Genomic DNA, 18,982 nt, shown 5'->3' on the forward strand with positions numbered 1-18,982 from the left:
TCAGGGCGAGCTGGCCGGGGTGATGGTGGGGCTGCCGCCGTCGGAGCGGCTGTAGTCGCTGAAGGAGCGGGTCCCGAGCCGCCGCCGCGCCGCTGCAGCACGCCCGGATGGAAGCTGACGTGGCGGCGCGCGCGCTTTCTAGGGGGTCGCTGCGCATGCGCTTCGGGCAGACGGGGCAGCGGAACTTCCCCTCGCGGGAAGTTCACGCGGTAGGGCCGGGCCCCCTGGTGGCAGCGAGCGAAATTCTTCCTGTCAGCTGGGGACGAAGGGCCTCTCACCGGTGTGAGTTCTCAGGTGCGCCTTGACGTGCGAGGATTTCCCGTAAACTTTCTCGCAGTCCGCGTAGTGGCACTTGTGCTTCCTCTGCGGGGACTGGAGGTCCGCGCCGCTTCGGCCCCGCCGGCCCCTTTGTCTGAGGCCGCGCTCGCTGCTCCCTGCAGGCCCGGCTCCCGCTGGGGCTCCAGTCCCACCTGGGTCTCTGGCACGCTCCACGCCGGGCTGAGGGGCGCGGCCGCCGGCCTTCGCGCTGGGGGAGGCGGGCTCGGGGGCGGGCGGCGGCAGGGGGTCCTCGCCTTCCGGGACCCGGCGCCCTCTCTACGCTCCGCCGGGCCGGCGCCGGCGCTTGCAACCGCAATTCTTATATGCCCTGGGGCCCCTGTCAATCTTTTGGGCTCTAATCTCCTCAACATCCAGAATGCCCATCTCTCTTTTTCATAGAAAGGTGAACTTTTATTTTTTTTATTTTTTAAAGACGGGGTTTCACCATGTTGGCCAGGCTGGTCTTGAACTCCTGACCTCAGGTGATCCGCCCGCCTCGGCCTCTCAAAGTGCTGAGATTACAGTTGAACCTTTTTTAAGAATTGGAGCCGGGGTACCAAAAATACCGAATTAAAAAATGTCCTGATAATGTACCACAATTTAGTACAAGTAATGTTAAAACATCAGCTTGTGACCGGGAAAATGAAATGGAGACAGAGGAGGAAATACTGAGAGAGAGAGAAAACTCTGGAATAAAAAGCAGGAAACAGCAAAACTCTTTTTAGCTTCCCCAATCTTCCTGTTAACGCCAGAAGCAGAGCACTTGCTCAAGGATGTCCCCTCCCGTTTATGGTCTCAGTCAAATACAGGTATAGGGAAAACATTCTCAGCCACTCTGATAATAGTAGAGATGAACCCAAAGAAACCCCTACCCAACCTTAAGCAGTATTGTCTACGACAGGAAGCCATAGATGGAATTGCTCCTATCATACAAGATTATCTGGAAAAGGGGCTCATCATTCCCTGCATGAGTCCCTGCAACAACCCTATAGTCCCTGTAAAGAAACCAGGTGGGAGAGAACAGAGATTTGTGCAGGACTTGAGGGCAATAAACAATATTGTAATTACCCAGGTACCCAGTAGTCCCCAACCCACATACCCTTGTATTAGTTACACCCACTACCAGCCAGCGTTTCTCAGTTGTGCGTCTCCCTAGTGCTGCCTTTAGTATTTTTGTAGATCCAGACCAGACAGTCAGCATTTGTTTGCCTTTGCTTGAAAAGAACATCAATATATGTGGACTGTAATGACCCAAAGCATATACAGGAAGTCCCACTTACTTTTCCCAAATAATAAAAGCTGATTTAGAGGATTTAATTTTTCCGCAGGGCTAACACTCATTCAGTATGTGGATTACCTTCTCCTTTGTCCAGATACACTATGTATCCTCTCAGGAAGATAGTTGGTTTTTTTTTTTTTTTTCCTGCTCACATTTATTGTGGCTACAGACACTAAAACAGCTATTTTCTTCCCCCCAAATTGGAAAAATATAGCGCAATAGCAATTTTTTTTTTTTTTTTTTTTTTTTTAAGACGGGGTTTCACCATGTTGGTCAGGCTGGTCTTGAACTCCCGACTTCGGGTGATCCGCCCGCCTTGGCCTCCAAAGTGCTTGGACTACAGGCGTGAGCCACTACGTCCGGCCAATAGCAATTTTTTAAATACATAAAACTTCCTGGATCATGAATCAATGTGAGACATAATGGCCTGTAGAAATCAATTGTGATTGCTTTATAAAATGTCATTCATCTAATGCATTTCTGAAATTGTCCTTAAAGCTGTACATACACAAAACGATCACATACAGGCATCCATTCATGAACAGAAAGAAAAGCCTTTTATAAGTATTTTGTAGGAAAGACTAAAGTAATACATATTTAGATTCAGAATAATTCTTAAGAAAAAACATAGGGTTCCAAGAAACAGTGATTTACATTCAAATAAACATGTACACTTGCAAACCTGGATAATATTTTCATGAAGCAGATAATATTTTCATCAAACAGCCACTAAGAGACACAAAGTGTCCAAAGACAAACTTCAGCTATGCTTACTGAAAGTTAAGTATTGGGGGCATATTATCTTGGTCAAAAGACTGTGTATAAACCCCCCCAGAGTGAGAGGAATTTTAGCTTTCCCAATGCTCATCACTAAGAAAAATCTTAGAGGATTCTTGGGCCTTGCAGGCTATTGTAGAAACTGGATACCATATTTCTCCCTTATGTCTGAACCTCTGTATGCATACCTAAAAAATAAACAACCTGATCCCATCATGTGGACTCCAGAGGGACAATCAGCCACACAACAAATTCTAACTAATGTTCTGGCCTTCGGCCACCCAAACTACAAATTACCTTTCTCCCTTTCACTGAAGGTACTGCATCTGGGATACTGACAAGAGACACCGTGATCATCAGAGACCTATAGGCTATTACAGCTAACACCTGTACCCTCTGGCTCTAGGGCTTCTTCCTGTGTGACAGCCATAGCAGCCATGACCCTTCTGTACAAATCTTTTGAAGGTATAATTATGGGTTCCCCCCTTACCATTTTTTGTGCCACATTCTCTTGAGACCCTTCTAAATTCTCATCATACTCTACATCTGTCTGTCAACTGATTAGCCTTTTATGAAATTTTTCTTTTATCATCTCCCAATATTACTCTTTCCTGCTGGGTGATAATCTTAATCTGGCCACTCTCTTGCTGGGCCCTTCCGACAAAACCCCTTGTGACTGTGTTCTGATGACTAACTGACTTCTCTCCCCCGGGACAGACCTGCAAGAGATGCCGCTGGATAATGCTGAGATAGAATGGTATACAGATGGGTCTTATTCAAGAGGACAGGATGAAATTTTTTTTTTTTTTTTTGAGACGGAGTTTCGCTCTTGTTACCTGGGCTGGAGTGCAATGGCGCGATCTCGGCTCACCGCAACCTCCGCCTCCTGGGTTCAGGCAATTCTCCTGCCTCAGCCTCCTGAGTAGCTGGGATTACAGGCATGAGCCACCATGCCCAGCTAATTTTTTGTATTTTTAGTAGAGACGGGGTTTCACCATGGTGATCAGGATGGTCTCGATCTTTTGACCTCGTGATCCACCCGCCTCGGCCTCCCAAAGTGCTGGGATTACAGGCTTGAGCCACCGCGCCCAGCCAGAATGAAAATTTTAGAGCAGAATATGCTGTGGTTTCCTTACCTGAGGTAACTGAAGCCAGTCCTCTTCCCCAGGCCCAATCAGCTCAAGTGGCCAAATTGATTGCCCTGACCCCAGCTTGTCATTGGCAAAAAGACAAGGTTGCAGACACTTACACTGACAGATGCTATGCTTTCGGGGTTGCTCATGACTCTGGTATGTTATGGAAAGAGAGAAGATATTTAACCTCCTTAGGGCAACCCATAAAAAATGGACAACAAGTATCAGAGCCGTTAGAAGCTATTCTAAAACCAAAATGTTTGGCAACTACAAAAATCCCTGGTCATTCAAGATTAGACACCACAGAAAGTCAGAATAACCAACTGGCTGATGCCACAGCTAAAAGAGCAGCATCCAAACCACCAGTCCCAATCCAGGAAATGGCCACAAAACCCGAAATACTTAAAAACACATTGAAAGAAACCCAGAGCATAGCTCCTATGAAAGAGATATCTACTTGGAAACAGGCAGGGGATACTTGTCTCTTGAAATGGAAATACGGTGTCGACCTAATAATAAATCCATTATTCCAATGGGATGTCAAGTGTCAGAATAAGTTCATAATCTAACCCTTTGGAATCTAGATAAAATAATATCCTGGTGTAAAGAACATTGCTGAAAACCATCTTTCGCAGTGGCACAAAAAGGTTACTCTCAATGTGTTATTTGTCCCAAATATAACTTAGGAAAGCCCCTTCATGGGGCCCAGGGTCATTTGTTTTTTGCTTCTGGCTGGACCTTTTGAGGTATGGCAGCTTGATTTTATCTGGTTGCCATCCTCTCAAGGTTATAAGTACGTTTTATTAATGGTCTGGATGTTTTCCCATTGGGTTGAAGCTTTTCCCTGCAGGCAAGCAACAGCCATGGCAGTTGGAAAATTCTACTAGAAAAAATTCTCTCACTGTGGGGAGTCCCCTGTGAACTTCACAGTGACAGGGGAGATCACTTTACCGGCTAGATTATTGAAAATATTTGTAAAATTTGGCCCATATTTCAACATTGCCATTGTGCCTACCATCCCTAGTCTTCAGCCTGATGGAAAGGACCAATGGAATGTTTAAAACACATTGGCTAAGTTCACAGAGGCATTTCACCTCCCCGGCCCAAAGCACTTCCCCTAGTGCTGCTTACACTCCGATCCGCGCCTTTTGAAAACATCAACTTTCCCCTTACGAAATTATAACAGGGAGGTCCAAGTATTTGGGAATGAACATAACCAATTGAGCTCTTCTCAAGGAAGATATAATTGCAATATTGTGAGGGACTCATTTATTACCTTAAAAAAATCAAGATTTGGGCTGGGTGTGGTGGCTCACACCTGTAACCCCAGCACTTTGGGAGAGCGAGGCGGGCGGATCACGAGGTCAGGAGTTTGAGACTAGCCTGGCCAATATGGTGAAATGCCGTCTCTACTAAAAATACAAAAATTAGCTGGGTGTGGTGGTGTGTGCCTGTAGTCCCAGCTACTTGGAAGCTTGAGGCAGAAGAATCACTTGAATCTAGGAAGTGGAATTTCTATAAGCCACATGCCACTGCACTCCAGCCTGAGTGACAGAATGAAACTTCATCTCAAAAAAAAAAAAAAAATCAAGATTTGGTAAATAATTCCTTTCACAATGTGCTCCCTATAGAGAAGGTGCCTGGTCATGATCTGCAACCCGGACATTTTGTCTACTGGAAAGGACAGCTAATAAAGGACTTCCTTCAACCCCAGTGGAAGGGCCCATACCAGGTACTATTGACTAATCCATGTGCCACAAAATTCAAGGGTATAGACTCGTGGATTCACATCTTTCATCTTAAATAAGACACAACCTCCTGACTGGACTGTAACTCCCACCAAAGACCTTTTCCCCTAGTTCACTAAACAGCAACCTTCAACGCAGGATTAGAAGCAGACAAAGCTGTTGTGGACTGCTTAAACCCAAGACACAGGACCAGGCCTGTATACAAAGGAATGCCTATATTTATTGTACAATAACCATTACAGTTATCGTCCTCGATATGCTGGCAGCTGCTGTCTTATAAAGAACAGAGGCACTTGCCTTGTCTGAACACCCTTTAGTAACTAAATAAATTTCACAGTCTTGCTATTATTAATCATATATCCCTACACCTTATTGCTACTGCCACCCACTGATACCCATGAAAAAAACCTGTTTCTACAGTGGGCTCAGGATTATGCAGACAGAGTACAAAAGGTCACCTGCTGGACATTCAGACTCATGCCTTTTTCCAGTGGCTATGGCCTGCCATGGTGGATATCCCCCTTCCAAGTCAGGACTGGATAGAATTTATCACATCTCAAAAACAGTCTGGTATTCTTAGTGCTGGCATTACAAAAGACAGTATACACAGTTGCCCCATTAAAAACATTTAAAAACAAGGACATGGCAAAAGTTTTTCAATAAAAAGGACCAGCTCATTAGCTCTCACTTTAGCATCCCCTGCAGCTAAAACAGAAGTTGGTAACCACGCCCTAAACGACGGCCCATTTTCAAAATGGAGTAATGCAAATTTGCGATTGATTTATCTGGCTCATTCCTTCATTTGGCCAACTCAGCCGGAATGTTCCCTTGTGTTGGGAGCAAAGAAACCACACCAAGGACCTATGGCCAAACAGTATAAGCGAGATGGAGTGGATACCTGGAGAACACAGTGACCGCATTATCGTATTATGAGACACTGACTGGCATGCCACCAATTGCAGTGACCAGGTATTTATTGGCTAGCTCCAAATGGGACCTATTGGCTATGCAGCACTAACTATGGCCATGGTTACCTCCAGGGTGGATGTTCCCTAGGTTATGCTTAGGCACAAGGACAAGTAATTCAGACACTGCCAAACCAGCAAGGATTTTTCATTTATTTTATTTTATTTTATTTTATTTTGAGACAGAGTTTCGCCCTTGTTACCCAGGCTGGAGTGCAATGGCGCGATCTTGGCTCACTGCAACCTCCGCCTCCTGGGTTCAGGCAATTCTCCTGCCTCAGCCTCCTGAGTAGCTGGGATTACAGGCACGCGCCACCATGCCCAGCTAATTTTTTGTATTTTTAATAGAGACGGGGTTTCACTATGTTGACCAGGATGGTCTCGATCTCTTGACCTTGTGATCCACCCGCCTCGGCCTCCCAAAGTGCTGGGATTACAGGCTTGAGCCACTGAGCCCGGCCTTAGGATTTTTAATTTATAATCTCATTGGGCACATTTGACATTCCAATGATATGATCATTTACCGTCAATCTTTGTGTACCACAGATAGTGAAGATGTTATATGGCATATAAAGACCTTAATGAATTACATCCAAAAGGCCTTGAATGATAGCCACGTGAGTACTTTCTTGCTGTTCAATGAGGTCATGCTTATAAGGAAAGCTGTGCTACAAAACCATATGGCTTTAGATATACTCATGGCAGCGCAAGGGGGGCACCACCTGTACCATCATAAAAACTGAATGTTGCATGTATATTCCTGACGAATAAAAAAACATAACCTGACTTGGGACTGATAGGAAAACCCAGATAACAAACCTGTCAGATCCAAAACCCTCACTAATCGATTGGTTGGGCTGTGGGTTTAGATCCTGGGGAACTTGGTGGCAGAAATATTGCTTATAACAGGAATAATAATAATGGTTTGTGTTCTGTTTTTGCTTACAATGTTGTTATATAGTATGTGCTTGGAAATAAGTCAAAATGCAACTGAAAGTGCAAGGATACTGATTACCCAGAGAATTGCTGTAATTGGGGAGGTGGTGATATAGCCTGACCCAGCTTCCAGGTTTGCTTTCCCTTTAAATCTAGCCTAGGTCCCTATATATTTTCTTTTTTCTCCTTTCCTTTTTCCTTCTTCCCTCCCTCTATTTTTATCTTCATGGAACATGACTTTCTAGGAATGAGACTTCCCAGCAACGTGAGACATGACTTTCTAGGAACAAGCGTTGCTAACAATGTGGGATGTGACTTCCTAGGAATGAGGCTTCCTAGGGACGTGGGACCTGAACTTCTATGAATAAAACATCCTAGTAATGAGAAACCAGCTTGAAAAAAAGAAAGAAAAAGCAACCCGATGCCAGGATCCCATATTTCTTTCTTTTTTCTTTTTTTTTTTTTGAGACAGAATCTCACTCTGGCCTAGGCTGGAGTGTGGAGTGCAGTGGCACAATCTCGGCTCACTGCAACCTCTGCTTCCTGGGTTCAAGCGATTCTCCTGCCTCAGCCTCCCAAGTAGCTGGGACTACAGGCGCCCACCACCATGCCCAGCTAATTTTTGTGTTTTTAGTAGAGATGGGGGTTTTACCATGTTGACCAGGCTGGTCTCAAACTCCTGACCTCAGGTGATCCATCACCTCAGCCTCCCAAAGTGCTGGGATTACAGGCATAAGCCACTATGCCTGGCCCCATATTCCTTTTAAAATGCTTTTCTTCAAAAGATTTTAAAGATAAAAGGGGGGAAATGTGAAAGAAAATTAAATTTTGGGACCCCAACGCATTTAGTCAAAGGGAAAAGTAAAGCTAGGAACTAGGTCACATAAACCTGCCTCCCCTTTTTAGTTCCTAAATAAGATGGCTACAAGATGAAAAGGGACATGCCTCCCCCATATTTTACCCACAAGGAAATTCCTAGTGAGCTGTTAAAACTTCACCAGGGCAAGGCAAATTGATAGTGTATCTTTATAAGTGCAGTCACCTCCGCATATCTGATTGTTCCCCTACCTCATTTGGTCTGTGTTATATTATGTAAAATGCACATTCCTCACATTTTTCCTTTGCCCTTTTTGTTTATGTAACCTTATGTAAAAAAGTAAAGATTCGGTTACATGAAAATTATGTATTTCTCAATATCCTGCTTTTTCCCTTTTAAATTTGGAGCCTTCAGAATCATCTTCGGAGAAAGGCATAGACCTGTCTCCTGGGCACAACCTTACCTTTGGCAAATATATCTAACATGATTGAAACTTGTCTCACCATTTCCCTCCACTGACAACACTTTCATGTTTTTGCAAACAATATGACAATGAACATCTTTATATAAATATCTTTGTTCACATGACAATTTCTGTAGAATAGATTGTGAGATACGTAACTGTGTCAAAGGAGACACACATTTAAAATTTTGGACAATACTGCCAAATTGCCCCCAAATACATTTAATAACATTTTCATTTCACAATGACCACTTTCCTCCTCTAATGGCCTGGAATACCTCCTTTGAGTCCTTTTGTGTCTTGATTTTATAGTATGGCTTTTGTAGAGGAGCATTTTGTCAATGTGGACTCTCCTTTGCTGCCAGCATTTAAGATTAGCTCATATATATATATATATATATATATATTTTTTTTTTTTTTTTTTTTTTTTTTTTTTTGAGATGGAGTTTTGCTCTTGTTGCCCAGGCTGGAGTGCAGTGGCGCAGTCTCAGCTTACCACAATGTCTGCCTCCTGGGTTCAAGCAATTTTTCTGCCTCAGCCTCCCAAGTAGCTGGGATTACAGGCATGCACCTGTAATTTTGCATTTTTAGTAGAGCAAGAGTTTCTCAGTGCTGCTCAGGCTGGTCTTGAACTCCCGACCTTAGGTGATCTGCCCACCTCAGCCTTCCAAAGTGCTGAGATTACAGGTGTGAGCCACTGCGCCCGGCCATTAGCTCCTATTTGTAACCTCAGATTGCACTCCTTCCTTCTCTGTTTACTGATCTGCCTATACTCCAATAAGAAACATACTCTTTATAAAGGCTGCTTACACAGAAATAAGTGTCTGAAATTTTTAAAAAAAATGCATAGTTAAGTAGTATAAGTTTTACTCTGTAGGAAAATTTGCTCAATAATAGAAGCTGATCTCATATTTTCCCTTTTAGCTTAAAATATTTAGGACCTCTTTAAAATGTCTAATCAAGTTCTTTTTTTTTTTTTTTTCGGCAGCAAAAGAATTAAATGCAGATTTTGTTCATTTTTAATCAAAGTGCCCTCAAGTTAGACTATTTTAAAATAATAATGTATTCTATCTCATGAGGGTCAGGACAACCCTAAATGGTGTTGTTTTTCTCAGTTGTCTACAGTCCCCACATGAAACTTCCTAAATTGGGAAGCAGTGATTGAGACAGTGACACTGGGGTTAGGAGAACATGAGAAGCTCTTTATTTCACCATGTTGGCCAGGATGGTCTCGATCTCCTGACCTTATGATCCACCTGCCTCGACCTCCCAAAGTGCTGGGATTACAGGCATGAGCCACCACGCCCGGCCCAAGAAGCTCTTTATTTTTATCTCCTCTTACTATGACTGCTTCTGAGAATGGCAGCACCCACAAATTATTCTGGGGGAAGCAAGGAGACAGGGGTAGAGGGACTAAATGGTGGTATGGTGACCAGGGAAGCCAGGGAGCAGTAACCTAGTCAGGAAATTAAATGGGTCTAAACTAGCCAGTGAGGAAAGTGGGTGGGTAAGGGACAGATGGGTCTGTGAGATATTAATACAGGTATCGATCGACTTACGACCTATGCAACTTACGACCATTCGACTTTATGACCACAATTGCTAGCCACGACTGCTCCGCGTCTGGCAGTGCAAACGTTGCCCAGCTGGGCGTACGACAGTGTGGACCAGCTTCTGGCAGCACTGCCATCTCTGCGTGCACCATTTCAACTGTTATCCCAGACTCGGTACAGCAATTTGTGTTTTGTACATGTTTATATATTTTGATATGTTTTGCAATTGGGAAAATGTTTCCTATGGTATTTTTTACACCTGTATTTTGTAATTTTGTATGTTTTGCAAATATTAAACCAGTTGTACTGGTAATGCAGTGTTTTACTTAAAACCTGACAAATGTAAAAATAAGAAACAAAATGGTGGGCCGGGCATGGTGGCTCAAGCCTGTAATTCCAGCACTTTGGAAGGCCGAGGCGGGTGGATCATGAGGTCAAGAGATTGAGACCATCCTGGTCAACATGGTAAAACCCCGTCTCTACTAAAAATACAAAAAATTAGCTGGGCATGGTGGCACGTGCCTGTAATCCCAGCTACTCAGGAGGCTGAGGCAGGAGAATTGCTTGAACCCTTGAACCCAGGAGGCGGAGGTTGCGGTGAGCCGAGATCGCGCCATTGCACTCCAGCCTGGGTAACAAGAGCGAAACTCCGTCTCAAAAAAAAAGAAACAAAATGGTGCAGAGATGATACAAATGGCATAAAACGAACAAAGAAAATTATGATATATAATAAAGAAAATTATGATAAAATATGACAAAGTTTTTTTTTTTTTTTTTTTTTTTTTTTTTTTTTTTTTTTGAGATGGAGTTTCTCTCTTGTTACCCAGGCTGGAGTGCAATGGCGCGATCTTGGCTCACCGCAACCTCCGCCTCCTGGGTTCAGGCAATTCTCCTGCCTCAGCCTCCTGAGTAGCTGGGATTACAGGCACACGCCACCATGCCCAGCTAATTTTTTGTATTTTTAGTAGAGACGGGGTTTCACCATGTTGACCAGGATGGTCTCCATCTCTCGACCTTGTGATCCACCCGCCTCGGCCTCCCAAAGTGCTGGGATTACAGGCTTGAGCCACCGCACCCGGCCGACAAAGATTTTTATAACATCATTTCACAGTACTGTTCATATAGCCTTCTCAACTTACGACTAAGTTGTGTTATGGCCGGTCTGTCGGAACCAATCGTGGTCATAAGTTGAGCACTAGCTGTAGTTACCTTTAGGTGAGTGCTCACCACATGCCAGGCACCAGGCTAAATACTTTACATGTAGTATCTTCATTAATTCCTCCTTAACAGCAATGCCAAAGTGTTACTCCCGTATTTTACAGATAAAGGAGCTAAGCTAGAAGACATTAATTAACTAGCCCAAGGTTGTGCAGCAAAGTAGGATTCAGCTCCGGCCACCTGACTCCACAGCCCATGTGTTTGCACTTGGTACCACAGTGGTCTTTGCTCTGTGTTACAGACATGTGGGATAAGGTTCATAGACTGTTGGATAGGAGGTATGATGGTCAGTGTCAAAGGTGATGTGTTTCAGTGGAAACATAACTATCAGTAAATAGTATTGCTTTTCCTTGGAAGGGGTGTTAAAAGGTAATTTTCAAAAAAGTAAAATTAGGATTCATACAAATATAAGATAGATACATGTTAGAGATTTTATTTCACTTGTTATTGAAAAGGAAATTGGTAAGATGTTACAATCAGTTCAAAGGAAACGTTAAAGAAAAGATACACACTGGGCGCGGTGGCTCAAGCCTGTAATCCCAGCACTTTGGGAGGCCGAGGTGGGTGGATCATGAGGTCGAGAGATCGAGACCGTCCTGGTCAACATGGTGAAACCCTGTCTCTACTAAAATTACAAAAAATTAGCTGGGCATGGTGGCATGTGCCTGTAATCCCAGCTACTCAGGAGGCTGAGGCAGGAGAATTGCCTGAACCCAGGAGGCAGAGGTTGCGGTGAGCCGAGATAGCGCCATTGCACTCCAGCCTGGGTAACGAGCGAAACCCCATCTCAAAAAAAAAAAAAAGATACACATGTATAGATCAGGAATGTTGAAGTGAATGTGCAAATGGAGGGGAAACTAGCATTTTGCACAGTGGGGAAGGGACACCACTTAGACTTCTACTGGAAATTATCTACATGTCTATAGACAAGAATTGTTTTGCATTGCTATTACAAAATAGTTACCATAGAATAAAAATCAGATAACTCCATTAATGTCCCTTATGTGTAATTATTCATGGATATTAATCATTTCCCTACAGAGGATAAGTATGATGACATTAGCAGTTAAGTAAGGGAACTGTTCAGGAAACTAACGAGGTTAATTTTGGACATACTGCATTTGAGAAGCCTGTGACATACTGTGGTGTAAATGCCCTATGAGGAATTGGATCTATAACCTGGAAAAAATAAATCAGGCAATAAAACAAACATCTTACTTAGGTAACATAGTAATAATAGCTATCATTTGTTGAACATACACCTTGTACATATTTATGCTAAGTACTTTATGTGGTTCATGCCATTTAATCCTCATAACACCCTTATGAGGCAAAATAAATTCTCAGAAAATAACTTCTATAACTTCCGTGTTATAGAAGGCAAACTGTGGCTTAGGAAAAGTAAATGACTTGCTCAAGGTCGCATAGCTAGTAAGTGGCAGAGCCCTCGCTCCTAAGCACTGGGCTTGTTTCTCCCAGAATCTCCACATGATGAGTCATGTTGAAAGACCCAGAGCATTAGTACATGAGAAGATAGATAACTTAAGACTGGTCTAGCAGGGGTTACTATTAAGAGACATTAAAAAATAATTTCAGAAAATGTAAAATTACTCTGAGATGAAATGCCTCAGAAGCTCTTCTAATGTAAATAGTGTGCAAGAAACAGCAAGTAACATCAAAATGTTTTACATATTTCCTATTTTCCTAGATTTATGAGAATTCATTCAGTTTTTTTTCTGAATGGAAAAAATGATACTTTTTTCAGTAGCGTGTATGGAATATTTCTAGACTAGAAATGAGAATCATTTCATTCTATTGAGTCTGTTCTATAGTACTGTCATAGAGTAGGCCTAGCATAGCCATAGTCAGGAAAAAAAGAGGGAGGGAGAAATGGGGACAAAGATGCTTGTGGAGATTCAGACCCATGGATTCAGAAATTAAATGTGTATATAAAGGAAAAGAGGAAATTCTAGGCACAGCATGACAGACTGACAAGCAGACAGGCCCACATACACTCACAGGGAGAGTAGGAAAGAGAGAGAGACCGACAGATACTTTCATGGAGTAACATTCTTGTAATACGACTTTTGCAATATCACTACTAAGGTTTCTGGAGTCATTTGAACATTGGAGGCTGTGAACTTAAATGGTAAAGAGCCCGAGATGTATGTTCTGAAAACTCATGTTTTGACTCAGCCACATTTTACCTGTTACCTGGGACAAATCAATTGACATCTACTTGTCTGAGTTTTCTTGTCAAATTGTGTATGTAGTGCAGTTGTCTTCCCAATCACATAATTATTGTGAGAATTAAGTGAGATAACAGTTGGAATTTTATTAATTTTGTTTTGTTTTGTTTTTTAATAGACAGGGTTTCGCCATGTTGGTCAGGCTGGTCTTGAACTCCCAACCTCAGGTGTGATCCACCCGCCTTGGCCTCCAAAGTGCTAGGATTACAGGAGTGAACCACCACGCCCGGCTAATTTTAAAATAGTATAAAACGTGCAGCATTATTTTTGTAGTCTTTACATAACGTGTTTTTTACTGGTATCACCACTAATGTTTGGTGCAGATTCAAAGGCAGCAGGGGAGGTTTCGTGTGTGTGTTTGTGTATGTTTATAGTGAAAGAAAAGGAAGGCTTCAGGTACTCTCATTGGTGGTTGCTGGCGTGGGGAAGATGGAGATGGGTTAATTAGAAGCAAGACATCATATGGAACTGATTTGGGAAACTTCTTTGACTTTTTTGGTCGCTCCTGAGTTGGAAGCAGGGGCAACAAGTAGAGAAGCTGGCACTCATTAACCAAGTCCTGACTGTTCTGAGCTAATTGCTGCAGGGGTTGTGGGTTTGAAATCTATTGCTGTAGGGCCGGGCTCGGTGGCTCAAGCCTGTAATCCCAGCACTTTGGGAGGCCGAGGCGGGTGGATCACGAGGTCACGAGATCGAGACCATCCTGGTCAACATGGTGAAACCCCATCTCTACTAAAAATACAAAAAATTAGCTGGGCATGGTGGCGCATGCCTGTAATCCCAGCTACTCAGGAGGCTGAGGCAGGAGAATTGCCTGAACCCAGGAGGCAGAGGTTGCCGTGAGCTGAGATTGCGCCATTGCACTCCAGCCTGGGTAACAAGAGCGAAACTCCATCTCAAAAAAAAAAAAAAAAAAAAAAATCTATTGCTGTAGATGGTCTGGTCATTGTCCATATGTATATTCAGTCTCCCACTACAGTAGACATGATTAGGTTCAGGTGCCCGCTTGTGTCATGATTTGCCACTGGGGTCTGGGGAGTTTATCCTGCCCTATTTCACTTTGGGCACTAAACTTCCCCCCAGCCAGCTTCATGAGGAAAGTTAAAATATCAGCTTTGTTTCAATGGAGAGAAAAGCATTTTTAGGAGTAATCTAAATTGTACGAATTCAGTTCTAGAAGAATTTAGGGAAATTCTTCACCATGAGTTTCTATGGTAAGAGTGAAATAGGTCACAAGGAAAAGTAAGAAATGGAACAATACTGAGGAGTTGGCAGAGCCAACCAAAGTTGGGGAGAAATGATCTGTATCTGTTCTTGCCCTACAGAGCTCACTCTTTCCTGACTCTACGGTGTTTGAATCTTGTCCCTGCATCCAAACCGTGGACCTCTCCGTGAGGCGATGTTTACTCACAGGGTTTTCCATATAAACCACGAGGTGAAGTGAAGCAAAGCCTTTCCTGGCTATGAGTCATATCTTCATCAGATGTAACTGTGAGATGGGCTGGGTCTAGTTTGGTTGAAACTGCTGCTTTTGACATGTTTGCTTTTGTTCCTCTTTTTCTTTCCTTTTTTTCCTCTCCCTGCTTTCTCTCTATTAAAGGTTTCTTGGCTGTGCTCTTTATCTAGCAAATTCCTGTTGAATTTGGTTGGTTCTCACTGACTCTTTAAAGGGAGGCAGCTCCATTTGTCTCTTACAGCAGGGTTGTGAAGCAGGATCTGAGTGGGTGGGTTTTTTCCTTTGGCTGCTGTAGGCTGGCTCTAAGAGCCCATGGAAGTGATGGTTTTCTGTGGAATCTGATTTGGGTCTTTGGGAGGCCAGCTGGAGTACCAGCTTTGTCATAAAGAGTATTCTGGAGGAACGAGCAGTCCCAGGCAGGTACAGTCCTTTGGGAAGCTCTCAACCTAACTCACTGAACCCCCTATCCTTTTATAGGCTTTATTCGTAGTCTCCCCATCTTCTTCTCTCTTTTCCCAACCTTTCATAAGAGCGCATGTTCTTCAAATGTACCCCAAAGCCTACAATGCAATAAAAAAAAGAGAACAAAAGACCACACTTGAAACAATCAATTTCTAGGTTTCTTTTTTGCTTTTAATAAGCCAATACTATAAGAGCACCGTTTCAGCACAACACAATCTTTTGTGAAGTAAGGGGTTTTAGTTGAGATCTGTGAAAACAGTTTACATGGGAAAGAGGTATGGTGGCTCAGAGTGCTGTCAAGAACAGCTTTCTTTCTAAAATGAACCTGTAACTTTCCAACAACCTTCAAATGCACAGAAATCTTAGTTACCATTCTCTAGCATTAGACATAAGTGGAGCTGGGAGAGGCTCAGGAATACCAGTGGTAGCCCTGGGGCCAGCCAGGGAAGCGACAGTGTGGCCTTTACTGTTCGGATATGGTTTATAACTGTGAAGGTAGCAGTATTGCCGTAAGAGAGGAATTGAAGCATTGTAAATCTACTCTGTGCATCTGCTATTTAGGAAATCTTTTACTCATAGGAAAATCAGAAAAATCGCCACAAGCAAAGCCAGAAAGCTGAAGAGTTTAGGAAAACTTTCAAGGGGAGATGGAGACTCTTGTACAACTCGAGCTTTGGTGACCTTGAATGTTCGGTCCCACTGAGTCATGATGGCATTTCTGGCTCCTTCCCATTTTCCTGGGCCAGTCAAGCGGAACTGGTATGGTGAGCATGGGCCGAAGAAGAGGGTCAGAGCCAGGTGTGGATCCGTTAGGAGCATAGAGAACAGGTTGGGTTTTGCATTGATATAGGTCAGGAGTTCATCTATGTATGTGATATAATCTGCTTGTAAAGCCTTGCAATAGCACAAGCCAAACCTTTATAAAAGGAAGATTGGGGGAAAAGGTGAAGACAAAAAAAATTAATAATGATAATCTTAGAACAAGTAAAAGTGCCCAAAGCAAACAAATACTGCTGCAGAATTTGGGATGGTTTCTGCATTTCCCCCTTTATTTCCCTAGTTATCTAATGGTCTCCTTCTGTTTCTTAAATCAAGATGAGTCTTTTCAAAGAAACTTTATACATATGGGTTTCAATGGGTATTCTGAATGCTCATAGTACATCTTAGTTCTTTTGTAAAATAATTAGCAATTTTTAGAGGAAAATATATTTTAAAATTTCTAAATCTTTATAAAATTCCATTATTCAGTAATAATACATCCAGTGATTTCTACAATGTGAAAAGCCACAAAAATCCATAGGGCAAAATTCCCTGAAATGCTGATTAATCAATCTTTTCTTTCTTTCTTTTCTTTTCTTTCTTCTTTCTGAGACAGGGCCTTGCTCTATCACCCAGGGTAGAGTGCAGTGGCATGATCATAGCTGACTGCAACCTTGAACTCCTCAGCTCAAGTGATCCTCCTGGCTCAGCCTCCTGAATAGGTGGGACTACAGGCATGTGCCACCATGCCTGGATGACTTTTTTTTTTTTTGGTAGGGATGGGGGCTTGCTATGTTGTCTAGGCTGGTCTCAAAGTCCTGAGCTCAAGTGATCCCCCTGCCTTAGCCTCCCAAAGGGCTGGGATTACAGGCATGAGCCACTGCACCTGGCCCCTAAAATTGTTTGCCAGCCTGTGTGACAAGAAGATTTTCATTGTATAGTAGTTCTAATTAGTTATCTATTACACTGGAGTTCCATAATGAAGATCAAATCATATCCCAAGTTGAGGATAAAGAAGAACCATCTAAAATGCTATTATTGTTTTGGAGTTTGATACTTTGTCAAGGATAGATCAACCCTTGAAGCAGGCGTCCCCAAACTTTTTACACAGGGGCCCAGTTCACTGTCCCTCAGACCGTTGGAGGGCCGCCACATACTGTGCTCCTCTCACTGACCACCAATGAAAGAGGTGCCCCTTCCTGAAGTGTGGCCGGGGGGGGGGTCGGATAAATGGCCTCAGGGGGCAGCCCGTGGGCCCTAGTTTGGGGACGCCTGCCTTGAAGTTTGGGAATATGTATGAATAAGAGAGTGATAATAATTTCCTTAGATACAATGATTTTAAAACTTGCTGTTCCCCACCCCCAACAGAACCTTTAATTCAAGTGAAAATTTATATCAAACCCAGAAACAGATGAACAGATAAAACAATAAAGTGGATGCAATCAGAAATGTTTTGGTTGGATTGAGAGTGAAAGGGGAGGGCCAAGGCTCTTTACTTTGCTGGCCATCAGCCTTCCGTTTTCTCTGGCCTTGAGTGGTAGCCACAGAGCACAGCACAAGTGAAAACCTTTCCCACAGAGAAGTGGTCAACAAACTTTATTCTGAAAAAGGCCAGACAGTAAATGCCTTAGGCTTTGAGAGCCGCATTATGGTTTCTATCTCAACTGCTAAACAACTTTGGTGCTGTAACACAAAAACAGCCATTGACAATATGTAAACGAATAAACATGGCTGTGTTCTAATAAAATTTTATTTATGTCCAATATGGTTTCCATTTCATATACTTTTCACATATCACAAAATCTTATTTTTCTTCTTCCTTTTTCCCAGCCAATTGAAAATAAAAATCAAAAGCAACAATCTGAATAAAAACAATAGAGCTGATAAAGACTTGTTCAATGAGTGAATGAGCATACACTTCTAGTGTCAGAGTAAATAGGTACTATTGCTTGCCTGCTAATTATGGATAAGATATGGAATAATGTACCTGGTGTATTAGGGTTAATTAAGTAGTACTTGGCTTGGAATAAAAACTCTATGTGATGCTAGAAAACCATGAGCTGAAGTGATGACTTTGGGGACACTAAAAGTTCTGTTTTTTTTTGTTTGTTTGTTTTTGTTTTGTTTTTTTTTTGAGACAGAGTCTCACTCTATCGCCAGGCTGGAGTGCAGTGGCACAATCCCAGCTCATTGCAACTTCTGTTTTCTGGTTTCAAGCAATTCTTCTGCCTCAGCCAAGTAGCTGGGACAACAGGCATGCACCACTACACCCAGATAATTTTTTGTACTTTTAGAAGAGATGTGGTTTCACCATGTTGGCCAGGATGGTCTAGGAAAATTCTAAATTCCCCTTTCCCTTCTCTTCTTAAATAGGCTGTCCTAGCATTTTTCTTCTAAGTCTCAGATGATTCATTTTTTCTCCAATGTAACTTCCATCTCTCTGCTATTGTTCTTACCAATTTCATTTATAATTTAAAAAGGGTGCATAAATACTTAACTTACCAACCGGGCTTGTTTTTTTTTCTTGCATTAACTTCCTCTATCATGACACTTGGTGGTGGTAACTTATTTACACCTGTAGGATTTAAAAAAAAAATCCAAAAATGCAATTTAAGTTTAGGTCTAGCTGTGGACTTATAGATAAAGATGCTTTACTACAGCTCTCCTTTTGTGTCTAGTACTGGCTACTCATTGATCCTTCTGGCAAAAATGTTAGCAGCCTGACATGACTGGCTATATGCTCCTGGTAATAATGCCATCAGCTGAAAAGATAAACATCTGGTCATCTCACTAGTTATTTGATATGGCAGAATCTTAAAACTAGTTTGGCTGAATTTTGTCACTCAGTT

The 18,982-nt window shown here is 42.7% G+C and overlaps 1 protein-coding gene and 1 pseudogene across 3 annotated transcripts in view; both read right to left on the reverse strand.

Annotated features, from left to right (window-relative positions):
- LOC101028481 (Krueppel-like factor 13 pseudogene) lies at positions 1–689 on the reverse strand (annotated as a pseudogene).
- A 14,816-nt stretch (positions 690–15,505) lies between these two features.
- Positions 15,506–18,982, reverse strand: part of FMO1 (flavin containing dimethylaniline monoxygenase 1) — a 29,610-nt gene continuing 26,133 nt past the window's right edge. For all 3 annotated transcript variants that reach the window (XM_003925375.4, XM_010336135.3, XM_074390223.1), the window contains 2 exons: positions 18,636–18,708; positions 15,506–16,290 (listed from right to left, as the gene is read on the reverse strand). In XM_003925375.4, coding sequence (XP_003925424.2) covers positions 15,948–16,290; positions 18,636–18,708 — 416 coding nt within the window. In that variant the 3' untranslated portion in view covers positions 15,506–15,947. The remainder of the gene's footprint in view (positions 16,291–18,635; positions 18,709–18,982) is intronic.

Source organism: Saimiri boliviensis, chromosome 19 (genome assembly GCF_048565385.1).
Source record: "Saimiri boliviensis isolate mSaiBol1 chromosome 19, mSaiBol1.pri, whole genome shotgun sequence".
NCBI classification, from domain to species: Eukaryota; Metazoa; Chordata; class Mammalia; order Primates; family Cebidae; genus Saimiri; species Saimiri boliviensis.